Source organism: Sylvia atricapilla, chromosome 2 (genome assembly GCF_009819655.1).
Source record: "Sylvia atricapilla isolate bSylAtr1 chromosome 2, bSylAtr1.pri, whole genome shotgun sequence".
Classification (NCBI taxonomy): domain Eukaryota; kingdom Metazoa; phylum Chordata; class Aves; order Passeriformes; family Sylviidae; genus Sylvia; species Sylvia atricapilla.
In genome coordinates this window covers 45,240,796-45,258,305 of record NC_089141.1, presented here as the reverse complement: position 1 = coordinate 45,258,305, position 17,510 = coordinate 45,240,796, and the positions used below count along the sequence as shown (strand labels likewise).

General features: G+C 38.6%; 1 protein-coding gene across 2 annotated transcripts in view; it reads right to left on the bottom strand.

Annotated features, from left to right (window-relative positions):
• Positions 1-17,510, bottom strand: part of WASF3 (WASP family member 3) — a 65,695-nt gene that overhangs the window by 13,246 nt on the left and 34,939 nt on the right. For both annotated transcript variants that reach the window (XM_066313101.1, XM_066313100.1), the window contains exons 4-6: positions 9,884-10,026; positions 3,648-3,782; positions 179-332 (exon numbers count right to left, since the gene is read on the bottom strand). In XM_066313101.1, coding sequence (XP_066169198.1) covers positions 179-332; positions 3,648-3,782; positions 9,884-10,016 — 422 coding nt within the window. In that variant the 5' untranslated portion in view covers positions 10,017-10,026. The remainder of the gene's footprint in view (positions 1-178; positions 333-3,647; positions 3,783-9,883; positions 10,027-17,510) is intronic.

Here is a 17,510-nt window from a genome sequence, read left to right as displayed (position 1 = left end):
CTATACCATTCTTAAAAAAATAATCAAATTATTTATTGTAGATTGAGTTTTATCAATCTTAAAAAATCAAATCTCAATAATCAATATAGTTTTTCCCTTCTGCTACAATTATTCTCTGCATACAATTAGGAAATAAAGGGCAAAGTACAAGAAGGTAAACAATCAATTATTTCCTTACCTATAAGGGGAAAGAATATTCAGAGGTGGTGGTTTGTCACTTTGATTATAAATATCAGCCACTGGGTTTGGAATGCTGTTCTTTGAAACTACCTGCTGGTCTTGAACTGTTGAGCTCTTGAATGCTTTTTTCATGTTGATGTCCTGTAAGGATACTGTTAGAAACAGAAATACATTTACCACAGGTCTGAAAGGAAGGAAAGTGGATACACAACATCCATTTTCCACTTACTATTTGAAATATTTTCAGCAAGTTAACAGGAAGACAGATTCCTTAGTAGATAATACTGATACTTAAGCACAGAGGCACGTAAGAATTATCATAATAAAAGAGATTTTAGTCTCTCTTGGTGTAGAACCTCACTTAAAATAATGTGACCATGGACTACATCTTGGAAGATGATGCAAGAATGCTGTCACATGCAGATGTCCAAACATCTCCCTTTTTTGTAAGATTTATCCTGGAGTTCTAACAGCAGAAAGACTGGCTTCAAGACTGAAACACAAGGTCTGGTATTCCTCTGACACAGTGTGTTTTATAATTACATATGGTATCCATACACATTCCACCCCATTCTAAATATAATTAAATTACAGCTGCAAAAACCTCCTGTGACAGTTCCACTTATTTTCCTCTCTTTCAACTCCCAAGTCTTCCCATATAATTGAACACTCCTTCCTCTTAAGTTTTGCTCATGTTTCTACAGAGGGAAATACTTGCACTCTCATACTTCCATTTTATCTCTTCACATACACAGCTCTGGAGGAAATGACACCAGGCTTTTCATTCTTTCTTTTCAAATAGAAGATTTAAGTTGGTTTTAAATGTTCCTATCACTTTTACCGAGAGTTTCTTTCCCTCTTAATACAAGTTTCCATGAGATGCAGCAATCATTGTTAAAGAAGATCCAGTTAAAGGCCAATCACAATTTGAAAGTGGCAGTAAGCTCTTGATATCATCTTCCACCCCTAAGCACCCTGAAATACAGGTTTTAGACTGCAGTTGAAGATGATGTTGAAGTCTTCACTGGGCTGCCTACAATGACACTGACCACTTCTGGATTCGATCCAAGTGTTTTATAAGTGTAAACTGTAGGACTTGTGCAAACAAAATACACTGGCTTAGTGTCTTTTTATTCCCATTGACATTTCATCTAATACTTTTTCCCATTCATCTAACTTAATGAGTCTCAAGGACTAACTGTGAGAAATTCCACACTGATGACCTGAAAAAAGAAAAAGGGATGAAAATTTACACTGTTATTGTTTGTCATGATGGACACCAAGTCCCACTTAGACGTCTCTGCCCAACTATTTTTGTTATCTGTGCTGAGGTCTTGCTTCTCACTCCAAGAACTACTTCATTTCTTCTGTAACTCTTACAATACAAAAAACCTAAAAATAGAATATTTAATGCCTAATAGTTGTTCCCCCATTCACATCATGTGAAATATCACATCATTTTTGAAAGTACTTCCTATTTAAACCTGCCTGTAAGTATAAGGTATTTCAGGCAGACTTTTTAGATGCATATATCTCAAAAAAATTGTTTCATTCTTATTTGATGACATTTTGAAGACATTCAAAAGAATTAAAAAAAAAATCCTGGAGATTTTTAGAGTAAGTTATTTATATATTTTTGAAAACTTAACCTCAATTGTTTAAAATTCTTTTTTCAACTGCAGGTTTTTAAATACACTGTATTAGTTATAGCTAGAAATATAGGAAATCACTGACGCAATCAAATCTGAAGGGCCTTTTAAAACAACCTTGCAATTTTGACATTTTGCTTAAATGCCGAAGCTATCCAGAAACATACTATTTCTGACAGTACAATGAATTATTATAAAGACTTCAACTTCTACAGGGAAATAGCTAATAAAATTTACTACTGACACTAAGGTGACAGCAGTTTGTATATATAGCTTATTAATATGAAGCATGATTAGCAATGCAAGTGTAACAACTGCTGTCAATTTAAAATAAACACTGATTAAATTCTCAGTCCATACACTAGTTTCCCCTTGCAAAATATTGCTTTTAATTATTCTCCAAACTCTGAAAACTAGATAGGTGGTACTGCATAACACTAATGAGACATTAACTAGGCATTAAAAAAAAGGAGGGAAAAAAAAAAAGAAACAGCAGCAAAACCAAGATGAGAACTGCATTTCCAAAAGTACAGTGTATTAATATCATCTAGTTTGCTCATAGTACCAACACAATATGCCTCAAAAACTAAGCTGAATAGTGATCTCATAGGAGCTTAGTTTATGTTCCCATGTAGCTCTTGACTCCTAAGACAGCAAAATGCAGGTGCCTGTACCAAAAAATCAGTGGTTTGGTTTGGAGGGGACCTTAAAGATTATATGATTCCAATTCCCCTACCATGGACAAGGACACCCTTCACTTAACTAGGTTTCTTCAGAGATAGGGCATGCACAGTTTCTGTGGGCAACTGTGATAGTCTAACAGTTAATATGTTCCAAAACCATAAAACAAGGACATGTAACAATTTCCAGAGAGTAACCAGCTAAAAAATGAAGGCTAAATATTACATCATTACACTATTAAATATCAACAGTAAAATTTATATTGGCACTAATTATTGGGATGGCAAATAAATGACAAAAATCTGAATAGCAAGTAAAATATACAAGCCATATAAATAGCACTATTAAACATATCACAAGTAGCATTAGCTACTACTGAGTCAATATTACACTAGTGTACTGACAGAAAAAGCTTTTACATTTTAGTAAATGTCAGGAATCATCTAAACAAGTATAGGCATTGGCTGGCTCAGACCTGTAGCAATGGAGGCCAAAATGGATGTTAACAGCTTTTAAAGCTAGACATAGAAATGCTTTATCTACCCAAATAAGTGTTTTCAAACAATAAAATAATGATAATGAAGTCCTATTTTTTAACTGTGTATTTATGAAGTGAATAACCAAGCTCATAAGCAGGAAATATTTTTAAAGGAAATACAGTTTATAGTGAGTAGAACCCCTAAAAAATTTCACCTAGCTGATCTAAACACAGTGCCTTGTTTAGGTAAGAGTATTATACCATCTTTGATGACCACAGAACAGACTAATGTACTAGTGTAGGTTGTGACTACTCTACCCTGGAATTAATAGAGACACCCAGTGTCTCAAACTCTTTCCAATACTATGACTTACTTGCAGTAAAGACTGTATTTATTAAATTATGATTTACTACACTCACAAACTCGAGGTTTTCCTCATGAAAAAAGCAGCTTAATAGCTCCATTACTACATGGGCTTCTTGACTCAAGAATTCTTTTACTTGCTCTGTAAAGTGATTACTCCCAGCTTGCCTTACTGAGACAACAAGATGAAATATCGGCACAGGATTACTTTGAAAAGACAGAGGTTATTGTGCAATTAAACACTGTGCTCTTGTCAACATCACTTCTGGCTCAGTGCTTTCATGCAATTACCTACCCTCTTCCACTGTTGAATCCAGCTGGGTGACTTTGACAGCGAGGCGATCAATTCTGTCTTGGAGGGAATTTGCTCTGATGTAGAAGCTGTTGGCCTCATTAAACAATTCACCAAATATGTCTTCAGCATGTTTGCCTGTGTAAGAAAATAGACAAGGAAATCCCTTCGCTAGTGGCTTACAAAACACAAGACAAGTGATTTCAATATCATGAAGTATAATAAAACACAGTAGCTGTACGATTAGAACAGCGCAGTTTGTCATCCAGCAAAATTTGGGGCAACAGATTTGTATAAAAATGTCAAAATATACCATATATTCTGCCTGAAGTCTATTCTTCTGGACGTCCTGGGTAGCAGTCTCCTTAAAAACACAGAGAGACTTACAAATTCTAATCCTTATGTAGCTGAGCTAGTGCCAACTGACAGACAACTGAGCATTAAAACCTGCCCCTGTGATGAAAAGGCCTAAAGTTACTGCAGTCCATAAAAGCTTCTGAAGTACATTTTGAAATTAAAATCTTGCAATCCATAGCGGCTAAGATTTAATTTTCAGCATAAGCACAGGTAAGCATCAAAATTAAAGCAGCATGAAGCAGATAAAAACATAAAAACAGGGGTTCTCCTGCAAGGCAGCCCATTTACCTCTACAAACGCTGACTGCACGCATTTGTGTGCCTGGAGCCATTTGAGAGAGGGTCAGAGGCCACTGACCACATTTACCCATGGACATACAGGACTTGGTGTACAACCTTTTCAGCCTCCCTTTCACCTGCTGTATGCTCTCAATCACTGTGAGAATGGACAGTGCAGTCCAGCTCATCAAATCACTGAATCAATTAGGTTGGAAAAGACCTCTGAGATCACTGTGTCCAACCTATGTTCTCAACTATCACATCAACTAGATCATCACATCAAGTGCAACATCCAGTCTTTCCTTTAACACCTCCAAGGGATGGTGACTCCAGAATCTCCTGGGCAGCCCATTCCAATGTCTAATCACACCTTCTATGTAGAAATACCTCCTTATGTCCAACCTAAACCTCTCCTGAAGCAGCTTAAGACTTTGTCCTGTCATCCCGTTACTTGTTGCCTGGGAGAAGAGACCGACCCCCACGGTCCTTTCAGGCCCTCACAGAGCCGTAAGGTCCCCCGAGCCAGGCAAAACATCCCTAAGCTCCTCAGACTCGTGCTCCGGCTTTGCTGCCCTTGTCCGAATCCACTCCGGCACCTCAATGTCCTTCCTGAACTGCGGGGCCCACAGCTGGACACAGTACCCAAAGTGTGGCCTCACCAGTGCCGAGTACAGATTTGCAGCCTCAGGCCCTTCCCTGAAAGTGCTACAGTGGACAGAAGGTGCTACATGATAAACTAAATCCCTCCTTGATGCATGGATCATTGTCCATGGCCATTCCTCTCCCAGCCTTCCCACAGCCCTAGGCATACTCATCCACAGTTTAACTCTCTTCGTGTCCCAGTCCACAACTCTCATCCACTCCAGATCAGTGGTTCCAGATCACCAGTTTAATAGTTTAATAGCCTGCCCCAGAACTTCCCCTACAAATTTCAGATTCTACCCAAACGCATTGCTCCCACTCACTGAATTGATAGTCACACCTACCCAGATACTGCCATTTCATTTAAGATGTCTCCCTCCACAATTTCTGCAGCCAAACACCCTCAACAAACCCTTGTAGAAAGCGAAGTTCTGCCTCATGCATTTAATCATGCTTTTTAAGCAAAAACAAATTTTAAAATCCTGCTTCTGAATTAAGCTCATCTTGTTACAACCTGTACCAAGAAGAGTCTGAAGAGCAGAAATGGAAAAGCGGCGTGGGGGGGCAGGGTGAAGTAAAACTATCTAAGTGTTGGAAGAATATGGAACATGCATTAACCACCTAAATTACTTCCAAAGCAGCCATCATTGACATCTTAAGTTGGGTCCAATAATCAGCCTTAATACTTCACAAAGGAAAGTAAAAATACAATGAAAATTTCAGTTAAGATCCCATCCTGTGAACATCCAGAGATAGTAATTCCATGTAAAAAAATGGCCACACTTAGGAAGTCAACAGGACAATCTGGCCTTTTCTTGGTCACTTAGCTGGGAGGGGAAGAAACAACAACTAAATGTTCTTGGAAAACACTGCTTGTGAATCACATGGAATAAAGAAGTGATTCCCACTGAATGAAGGACTTTACTAGTAATAGTTTTCATTACTATGTGTAAGATCAGCCAATAACTAACCTAAAACGTTAAAGATATGTCAGTGTATGCAAGCTCTGCTTCACACATATATATATATATACATGTGGAAGGTGGGTAAAGTAAGGTATGCCATCTACCTGCTCCTAATCTCCTTCTCCTCCAAAACAAAAGTAACACACATAACCACAGAAGAGCCAAAGTTCAAAATCACCAGGTCCAATTCCCTGCTCAAAGCACAATGAGATAGAGCAGATTGCCCAGTACTCTGACCAGCTGGATTTTGAACATTTGCAAGGATGGAGGCTCCACAACTCCTCTGGGCTACCCGTGCCAGTGTTCAACTACCTTCACACTAAAAGTGTTCTCTAAGTGTTCCCAGCAGTTAGCTGAAATTTACTTATAATCCCCACTTGATTTAGTTGCTCCAAATGAAGATGTTATTCCAAGCTATGGCAAAAATAAGCTTTTCAACTCTTCAGCTAAATAAAGCAGTTATTACATTCTTCAGCTATTCAGAGCTCAATCAATTTTAATAGATGTTAGTTTATGTTAATATATTGAAATCAGCCTGCTGAGAGAGGACTGCCACATCCTTGGATTAAACACATCACCCCTAGAGAAGTCAAGGAGATGGATGTTTGTCAGGTATCTTTCAGAAGGCAAAGTGGGAGCATACTTCTAATTTTTTTTCAACACTTGCTAGCCCAGAACACATGAAAGACAGATTGTCAATCTCCTGTCTGTGTAAACAGTGACATAGTAAAGCAGTATTGGACATGCTGCTGTGATTAGCATGATGCAGTAGGTTTTAGAAATAAAATAATACTTGGAGTGTTTTCTACGTTGCCTTTGTTTAAATTAAATCTCTAACAAACCTGAAACAAGCAGGAAAAAAACACGTATCTTTCAATTTAAAAGCTGATTTTGCTACTGCAACACAGTAATTTAAAAACAATAGGCGTAACCCAACATGTGGCCAACCTATACATTAATTTAAAAACCCATCAAAGAAATTATGCAGCCTTTCCTCCCAAGGTTCCCTCCAACTACAGAAGACAATGATTCTACCCACCCATTTGTAACTGGATTAACTAGAAACATTAGAATCATGCTTTACCCCTCCTCCTTTTCTAAAAGTGGTAGGCTGTTACTGACTAGGTCTTGATTCTGACCTCCTTTCTCACAGTACCTCTAACAAGATAATGGCAAAACCCAACCTTTCCAACCCAGCCTGGTTCAGCAGTACTACAGAGCAGAGTGATGCACATGGATGCAGTGTGCTCAGGCCCACATGAAAACTACTGAAATTGAGCCAATGGCCAATCTACCCAAGAAAATACTATGAGGCAAGTTGGTGGATGTTGTTCTCTGCATGAAAGAAAAAGTCTTTCAATTCTTCACGGATTATGTTTCCTTCATGGTACTTACAGATACAGGCTGCAAACTCTTCCTTGTCCTTCCCCTCCAGTAGATTCTCTCCTCCCAAGTGGAGGTGAATCCCCCAAATAAGATTCTGCCTGACATTAAAGTGCACAGTTACATACAGAATGCTGCTCACTCTGCCTGTGCTCTGAGCCAGCTGGCTGGAAAGGAACCCAAATCTGAAAACATAACATAGAAAAAGCTCTCCTGAGAGCACATTCCCTTTGGATAAGAACTTGTTCACGTCTCCCAAAAAGAGCAAAGGCAGAAGCAAGCCAAATTTGTATGCAACAGTACAGACCTGCCAGTTTTTTAAATCCATACTAAAATCACAGTGCAACACTAAAAAACCAGTGTGACTGCAAGATAGACCTGAACTTGCTCACTCCATGCCTCAAGCTGTGGGAACACCAACGAGCTCTGATGCTGCCAGCAGGATGTACTACTTCAGCTCCAGCACAGCATTTTTCTGTGATCATTTCCTTGCTCTCAGCTGGCTCAAAAGACAGGCAAAGCAAATGCTGCCCGCAGAAAAAACCCTCTGCAAACATGACATATTTCAGACGGTGGATGAGAATGGTAATACATTTCACTTGTTAAATACCACCTATTCATCTGTCAAGACTAAGGACACATCATTTATTTGCATAAATCTTTAACTTGACACTAACAGAACTTTAGAGGCCGTCTACAAAGACTTCAGATGGCCATAGAAATCCACTAAGGGAAAACTGCAGGATATGAATATAAGTAGTCAGTTCCTCAGCAACAATCATAAGAGGATCTAAATACACAGCATAACAGATTAGGCCCAAGACCAAATCTGGATAAATGAAAACTGTACACATTCCTAGCAAGTCAGAGAAGTAAAAAGTGCGTTATCTGCACTCGGACAATCATTGCACAATACCAAAATGAGGTCTTATCACATCTCTTTCAGTAAATTAGAATATTAGCCATTCTTCTAACTTTTCTGAAACTTAAAGATGTCACTACTAAGCAGCTGTCTGAGAAAACAGTAAATGAAACTCAGTGACAATGCAAACACAAATTAACTCTAAATAACATTAGGCACTAAATTGTCAGCTGCTGTTCAAGAAAGATCACAGGATCACTTAGAGGCTTATCTGAAAATAATAATACAACGCTTAGCAACAATCAAAATTCCACAAATTCTTAGGGCAATAATGATAAAACAGAAGTCTGTTTTGAATATGATCTGAAGGCCTCAACACTTCACCTTAAAAAACCCACAACATACCCTAACTCAGAAATAACAGTGATCAGAAATACAAAACGGTTTCTATTCAAAAAGATCACTTACAGATCAGGATGCTTCAACCTGGAAAAGATATCACCAGAAGAACAGGATAAAGACTTAATAAAATCACAAATTATTATGAAATGTACAAGATGAAAGCACCTTTCATTACTTTTCATCACACCAGAATGAGAAGATATCTAAAGAAGAAACAGGTCCACTTCCATTGTGAGACCTTCTGTCACCAGGTCATTGGTCAAAAAACAAAGCATAATTCCTATTTCAACATATCTAAGCAGTACCACAGATGACAGTTTAACAAATGCTCACTACATAGAATGATTCAGATGGACCTCCAGTTCAGAAAAATCCCAAAATCACAGACTACTGCGAAGACAAAATGCTGAGCTCCTTGTCCTCCTTCCCTAAGCAAAGGCTTTTTCCTATCATCATGAACTGAACACCAGTGGGCCCCATAGCCTGAGCTCCATGCAGACTCTCAGTTTCAAAACCACGTCCATTTACAAAGTGAAGCAACTGATGACGCAGTAATTTCTTTTCTAGGACCAGCGTTATCAGCACAAACAACAGCTGCTGATTGTTAAAGACTGTCTGAAAAACATCTCTTTTCCCTTTCATCACAAATATTGTTCATCTTGCAAGCACTCCAGTCATGCTTCTAGAATTGCTAGTGGTGGTGTCACCTGACAGGTGTGGTGTGTAGGCTGCTCTGTACAGAGCTGATGTTAGCCTGTCTCAACAGTAGCCTGCGGGCTTGTTCAGCAAATGGCATCTTTTCAGTGTGCTTAATTTCATTCATATGAATTCAGCACATGTATATATATAAAAGGCTTTAGAAATACTAGCACACTATGAAAAACTAAAATTTCAGTCAAATGTATCATTTGATGTCAAGAGGCAGAAGAGTTTGCTGGCTCCATCCTGTAGAACTGAAAGGCAAGAACTTAAGTGCTTAGTGTTTCTTGCACTAATTTCTCTCACCTTAGAAAATTTCCTGGTTTTCTATGCTCTGTTTTTTTGATTGGGGCTTTTCTTGGTGGTGGGGTTTTTTCCTGCTGCTGTTTGTTTGTTTGTTAATTTGTTCTTTGCAGTGGAGTTTGGGGTGGCAGAGGGGTTGGGTTTCTAATAAACTTCAAAAAAGATAAGAGCATAAAGCAAATGAAATAGCATATTTCACACAATACCTAAGTGGTAATGTCCCATATCACACTTTTACTATTTAAAACAATCCATTTAAAACATGAAGAAATGATCCATCTTAAACCTTTACCTCTGTTCAGTTTTTCACCATGAATCAAATACCTGCAGGAAGTTACAGATACTTACTTAAGCTGCTTAGCTGGCGAATGATAGCAGCAAGGGTGCTATTGGTCACACATTCCAGTTCACTTGTAATTCCCTCTGGCAGAGCTCCTCGGCAGAGATGCCGTGGCTCAATGTTCCTTTTCACCAAAGGCATGGCTCACAATCTGTAATCTACAAACAAATACATATGACAGTTACAATAATGAAATTAAGAGCTCTGAATCAGAGTAGAACACATTCAGGCTTTTTTTCTCCAATAAAGTACTTCACCTTTCTTCTTTTATAGCCTTGCTTCAGCCTTCCCACTGTAAGATACTCTACAATTCCTACTGGGGCAGTGGAGTTGTGCACTCACGCCAGAATATGACAAGAGCACTGCAGAGCAGCAGAGAATACAGGCAATATAGCTAAAGTAGACTTTTTGCCGCCTTAGATTTGGTGTAAGATTTACTCTATGCAGACTTGTGCTGCAGTTCCAGAATCAGTGGACTTCAGTGCACATTTGCATTTATAAAAAACTGGCAGTCCCCACAGGAGTGGCAGGAAAGGTCACTGTCTGGAGCAGGCTGGCATCCAGCCTTTGGCAAGCTGGGCACCCACAGACTGACCAAGCACTACAGCCCCTGATTACGTCAGACACCAACCTACCCCAGCTCCAACAGTTTTCAGTAAAAATGATAAACTCATCTGACACATAAGGGCAAGTGTCTCTCAGAATGAGGCTGCATGAGGAAGAAGATGGTTTTCCACAGGTGGTGCTGTATGGCATTCTGAATGGTGTAAATGCATGCACTGAACAGCTTTTGGGAACGTGCCAGATGCAGGAAGACATTTAGCTGAGAAAACCAGGGTTGCCAGAACTGGTTTTCCTGGAAAAATAAAATAAATGAGAACGGTATCTTAGCTCCAGTCCAGACCAAGGGGAGGGGCCAAGACACTGTGTTATTTGATACCATCTCACATCATTGTCAGGGGCAGGGAAAAGGGATTCCTCTCCTTTCCAAGGAGCAGTGCATTCCTCTACAGTCAGGAACAACTTGGCTTTGGTCAAGTCAGGCTCTGCAATGACCATTTTTGCACGTGAATCATTCGCACTTTTTACATACTTTTCTTATTAATATTGTTGCTGCAACTTTGTTTTCTCATCTCATTGGTGTTTCCAGTAAACTGTTCTTATCTCAAGCCGTGATGTTTGCTTTTGTGCATCCAGTTCTCCTCTCTGGCCCCCTGGGGCGGCGGGGGGCAGAAGAGGGGGAGAAGGGGAGCAAGTGAGTGCCAGTGTGGTTTGGAAGGTCTTGGGGGGAGAACTAAATTGCAGAGAACCATTCCTAAACCACGACAGATGGGGAAAACAAGTACAAAAGGAGATCTCAAAGCATCACAAAAGGGTACAATGGCATAGAAAACACTGTCCTGCAGAGAGCAGCTTTGAGAGTAAGGATGTCCAAGTGAGACAGAATTCTCCCAATAGGGAAGCAATATAAAACAAAAACATTTAATGCAGTTTTCTCTAAAATGACACTAACACAATGGTCAACTTGATAACATTTTTAATACCAACAATTCAATGCCCATGTACTACTCATGAATAATGTTATGTTTTAAAACCATATGGCATGGAAATTTTCTGGAACAAGAAGATACATTATTACCAAGGACATAGTTCACTTGGGAAAGACTTAGCTGAAAATTTCTTTTTTACTGTACTAAAGCAATTGAAGTAGCCTTTCAATTTCTCTAATTAAAAGCACATTTGCAAATTAAAAATGCTTTTGTCTTTCAAATGTTGCACAGTAATTTTTGTAATGACTTTGGCCTGAAGATTTAAAATATTTTATTCTCATGATCATTCCTAAAAGCTTAACAACCTTAATGAACAAAAATACAAACTATTTAACTGTAAAACCATTTCATAACAGATCAGGAAGGAATAAGCTCATGACTTCCATACAGTAGTCTTGAATTATACTCTACATCTTTCTTAACACGAGACTATTTGAGGGTGTCACAGTTTAAGGTCAGCTGAGTTTGTTAAATTTTACACAACACATCAGAGGTAACAGAGGAGCAATTTCTGTATTTGATAAAAAAAGCTTCCTGTTTCTGTTCTGTGTTTTTTATTCTTCTACAAACATGTATATTTCAAAATACTACTTCCTATCATTGCAGACACTTCTGAACTTGATCAAAAATAAATCAAAACTAGAAATTTACTATTACTGAAGAGCAACATCTCGCACCAATAATACTCTGCAGACAGGCTAGTGCATTGGAGCTACAAAATAGAAGTAATTATGAAGAATTCTTTCACTGTAATGTAAATGTTACAGTGAAAATGCATTTCACATAAACATAATTTGTATGAAATAAATTAAAAGTATCACAAATTAGTGCTAAATCAAATTTTTATATGACAAGGCCACCAGAATAAAACCCTGTTTTTCCCATGCGTTTCTGTCTAGCATTCTCAGAGCTGCCCATACCTTCTGTAGTTTACCCAGCCTCCTCACTAGCCCACACAACACACTGAGCCCAGTTGGGAGCTGGCTGTGCGCTGCCCAGCTAATTGTCTGCTACCTCTCGAAACACCTACCACACCGTGTGCAAACAGAATGCCTTCCACCAGGAGCTCTTATTTAAGTCCCTTCTCCACATAATGTTCTTTCTTGCCTGTAAAAGCTAATTGGGAGAAAACATACTACTGGAGTTTGAGCTTTTCGTTTTCTTCTCACTTCCTGATGAAAAAGTCCAGTGTGTTCAAGTGCTACCAGGGGAGTGACAAACCAACACAAGAAATCCCATTTCTCTAAAGCGCAGGCAAAACACACACCAGGGCTGAGGATAGGGGAAAATAAACAACTTTGATATTGAATGCATGATTTAAATTATTATGTAGCAATCTCATTTCAGTTTGAAGTTTAATTCCAAAAGGTAAACTGCACACGGATGAGTAAATATATGCAACAAATTAAGCAATCCATTACCTGCTCCTGATCAGAGGAAAAGAAAAAGATAACTCTTCAGCTGCAGTAAGTTTCTTCTAATTTAAAACCGTTACCTAGCAGAATTAAACACTTACAGACCTATTCAGATATTAACCCATTACTAAGTAAAAAGCTTGTGTTCTTACTACTAAAGCACAGCCACCTTTTTCTTCACCACACACAACTCAGATGAACTTAATCATCTTTAAAGAAAATGCATGAGAAGTGAGGCTAAATTTATTTCAAAATCTATGCAGCAAGAAGTTAGACAAGAAATAAAGACAAAAAAGGCTTCTGAATTACAGGGTCTTCATGAGACACAACCAGACTGAAGGGAGTGTGTTACCAGGAGCAGAAAACAAGAAGTTGCAACGGCAATTCCACTGCCTTCCACATTCATCTTCCACCTATTTTGAGTCACACTCAGTCCCAGTTTCTTCCCAGACCAGATATTCACTGTGATGTCACTATATTAAATACACTGGCATTTAGAAATCATATTCAATTTTGCAATACAGATATTTAATAACTTCCCTTCTGCCATGGTTTAACCCCAGCCACCAAGCCAAGCCCCACAGTTTCCCTCTCTGTCCCCCAACAGTTGGATCAGGGAGAGAATCAAAAGAGTAAAATATAGAAAATTCATGGGTTGAGATAAAAACAGTTTAATAGGAAAAGCAAAAGCTGCCCATGCAAGAAAAGCACACCAAGGAATTAATTCACTGCTTCCCACGGGCAGGCAGGTGTTCAGCCATCTCCAGAAGAGCAGGGCTCCATCACACATAACAGTGACTTGGGAAGTCAAAGCACTGCAACACCACTCTCAACATCCCCTCTTCTTCCTCCTTCTCCTCACTTTATACACGGAGCATGATGTCACATGGTCTGGAATACTCCCCTGGTTATTTTGGGTTGCCTGTCCCAGCTGTGTCTCCTCCCAAACCTCCCAAGCACCCGCAGTGTTCTCCTTGACAGTGTCAAAAGAGTAAGAAGAAAAGGCTATGGCTCTGTGTAAGCCCTGCTGCTCAGCAATAACCTCTCTAATTTATCAACCCTGGGTCGAGCACAAATCCAAAACACAGCTCCACACTAGCCCCTGTGAAAAAAAATAACTCTACCCAAACCCAAAACAGAACACCTTCCATCCACAAATACTTGAAAAAATCTTTTAAAAAATATTATATATGAAAATATGAAAAATATATATTAAAAAATTATTGTTTTAAAAAATTGTGTCAGTGCAATAGATTGGTCCCAATCTTAAGTCTGTAATTTTTTTATTCATTTTACCCCAGAGTTGGGATAAGGGGCTCATCTCCACCATGAGGCCACTTATGTCTGACAGCTGCCTTTAAACCATCAGCTGCATCCAGCACAAGAGATGAAGAATCTAGAAAGATACTATATTGCACATATACAACTGGCTGAAGTGGAAATGTATGTGACGTTAGTGTCAGACCAGAAAAATCAGAGGAGTCAAAAGGGGAGAAAAGAAAAACTAAGAGGGTAAGATGTCGCTTAACATCTCACTAAGCCCATGTGTGCCTCACTGGACACGGATCAGATTTGACATCTCACTGGACTGAACTCTGACTGAAGTACAAATGGACACTGCCCTCCAAACCCTCCAGACCTCAGCAGCTCAATTTACACACACATTCTGAAAGGACAGGACATCAAAAGCTAGAATTAGCTTAGATCAACCCATTAATATTCAGATTTTGCACGCTTCCTCAGTATTCTCACCTCCCTTTATCTTCTTCCTTTCTCCCCCTCCCATAAAAACTTGCATAACAACTGCATAACAACTTGCCTTTTGTCTTAAAATTAGAAGGCACTTATCCCAGCAGTCACTGCTGTAGAGGCATGTGTGGTACAGAAAGACTTAATCAAAGCATTCTTGCTTTTCTTTGCCTGCTTCCCCCACAGCCACAGAAGAATCACTCCAGGTCAACTCAGACTGCCTTCCCCTGGACAGCAGCTGTTAAACTGCATGCAAAAAGTGTGACACTGCTGTAGCAAGGCAGATTCTTAAAAAATCATGTAGAGAACAGATGTACAGTAACAAACTTGAAAAATGACAAACATCATGTGCAATCTTCCCAAACAGCAGAGCACAGCTATTGCGAGACACAAGCTGGGTTTTTCAAATATTTGAGCTATTGGCAAAAAGTTGAAGCATCAGCTGTTCCCCAAACCTGCCTTTTGCCCTGTCCCAAACCTGCCTCTTGCCCTTTCACATCCCCAAAACAGCACTGCAATTTACACGAGTGCTAAAAATATGTACCTGCATTTCATGGTTCTTTGTTTTAAGTTCTTTACATATTCACTAATACCACAAAACAAGTTCCAATTCATTAAACAGTCTCTTTACTTGTGAATGTTTACTTATTATATTTTTTCAAAGACACTGTTCAATCCCTTTTTTAAGCTCTTCAGAGATTTCTTCATGTATTCTCTAGTAAAATATGACAAAGCGGAACATTTTACCATGAAAAAGAGCTTACTATACATCAATTCTAAATTTTCCCTGAATACAGTCTATTCTTTTCAGAGAGCTTTAGAGCTTTCCATTGATGAATCTCCCAGATATCTACAAAAAGAGAACATACCATAATTCTCCTTCTATGGAGAAGAAAAGTGAGACAGACTGAATACACAGCCTGCCATGAGTAATGTACCAGATGGGATTCCATTCAGGATTAAGCACCTAAATTTGTATGATTACATATATATGAGCTCAGCAGAAGCCCAGAGAGCAACCAAATCCCTGCATCTCTTGATAGATACAAGAATGACACAGTGAGTTCAAATGCCTCATATGTAAGCTCTGATAGGCATTCAACTAAATTTCAGTGTCTGAATCTAGAACTGCATTTTACCTCATCAAAACCAGAGAAGTACCACTGGTTTACTCACATCAAGCCACTCAGTCAAGTCACACTACCTCCTAATCACAGCCTCCATGTCTAGGGCATTTCAACATTTAAAAACCTTTACAGACAGTTAAGTTTTCCCATACCTAATGTTCTAACAGCCAATTCAACACACAATTTCCATCTCTGAACGGCACACAATTTCGTAATACTGCCCATTTTCCTATTGAAGTTTGTAATTCTAGATAGCCTGCCATCACCCACCTTCAAGATTCATGTATGTGCTAAATTGGATGAAAAGGGAAAGCAGAAAGATTAAAGACCACAAGCACCAGCTTGGATGCTCTCCCATCCCCAGTTTTTTCCCCCATGGAGACGCCATTATCACAGATCTCCCATGTCCTCCAAAGGCTCTTTATTCTTCACAAGATGAAAGGGCTACATGGAGAGTAAACATTGCTATCTTCCTGTCCTAATGGAAGGAAAGGTATAAATATACCTTTAATGCATGCTCCTTTCTGTTCTTTCCTTACCCTAAATGACTGAGAACTTGATGTTTGTGACCTTTCCTACTTGTCCTCTCGGAATGTCATTTACTACCTGATCAGTAATGACAAATTAAAAACAAGTAACTGTAACTAGCATCTATTCTGGAAATCACTGAATTCAAGATTCATCTAATATCATTCATCTGTACTTTAAAAACTTTTATGGTTGTTTTTTTGGTTTTAACTGGGTTAATTCTAGTAAGAATCTGAATCCACATTTCGCATACTCCAAAACAATACAGAATACAGAGCCATCAGTTATTGTCTCACAGTGCTCTCTAATACCTCAGAATTATTTTTTATCAAAAGATATCCAAACAAGACTACTTTTTAATAGTCTCTTCTAGTTATTTGAATTCTGCCAAGTATGCAATTCCTCTCTCATCCACATTACTATGTAATGAGTATCAAAACAAAGTATTGTTTTACTAAACCACAATCATGCTTTAAGTACCAAGTATTTTACTTTTATTAGAACTATCCCAACCTAAGGGACATTGCATTTTTTTAGTTAATATACAGATTTTTTCATGTTTTGCATAATTTTTAATGCAATTCTCTTGATTTTGATAGGAGTTTGGTGGTTCAAGGGCAGACTTTCGATACAAATATGCACAAAGTCTAACAGAATTCTATTTCCTAAGGATAATTAAAAATCAAGAACATTGCTTATCCACAAGAAACTACATCTTTCAACAATACATGTAAAGTGAAATGCCTAGAAAACGTCCTTCTCACTACAATTTAATATACAGCCAATTCTATTAACTTTGTTTTCACAGATCTTCCTCCTGATTGTCAGGTCTACGTGAAAGGAATGACAACCAAGCCTGGAATGAAAGCAGGTTTTTTCCTCTCAGTATCAGACCACCACTGCTGATCTTCATCTCGCATCATACCAATCTAAGTATTAACGATAATGAAAAGGGCACAGAAATTCCTAAAGCTATTTTGTTTCTTTAATAGAGCTCTTTAATGTCTGCTGCAATGAGCTGTTTCTGAAGGCTCACCAACTTGGACGGTTCCTTTGTTTTCTTTTCTTTATTTGGCAGAGTTTTTGTCTGTGTGGAGATCTTCAGGGCAGATTTTATGGTCCAGTGATATTATGAAGGAAATCAAGACATTAAGCAATGACAAGAGAAAGGACAACAAAAGAAGGGATGGGAATTAGTTTTGCTTATCTGCAATCTAGAATTTTATGGATGTACCTTTTCCTAGTCAACCCTTTCTATCTCCAAAA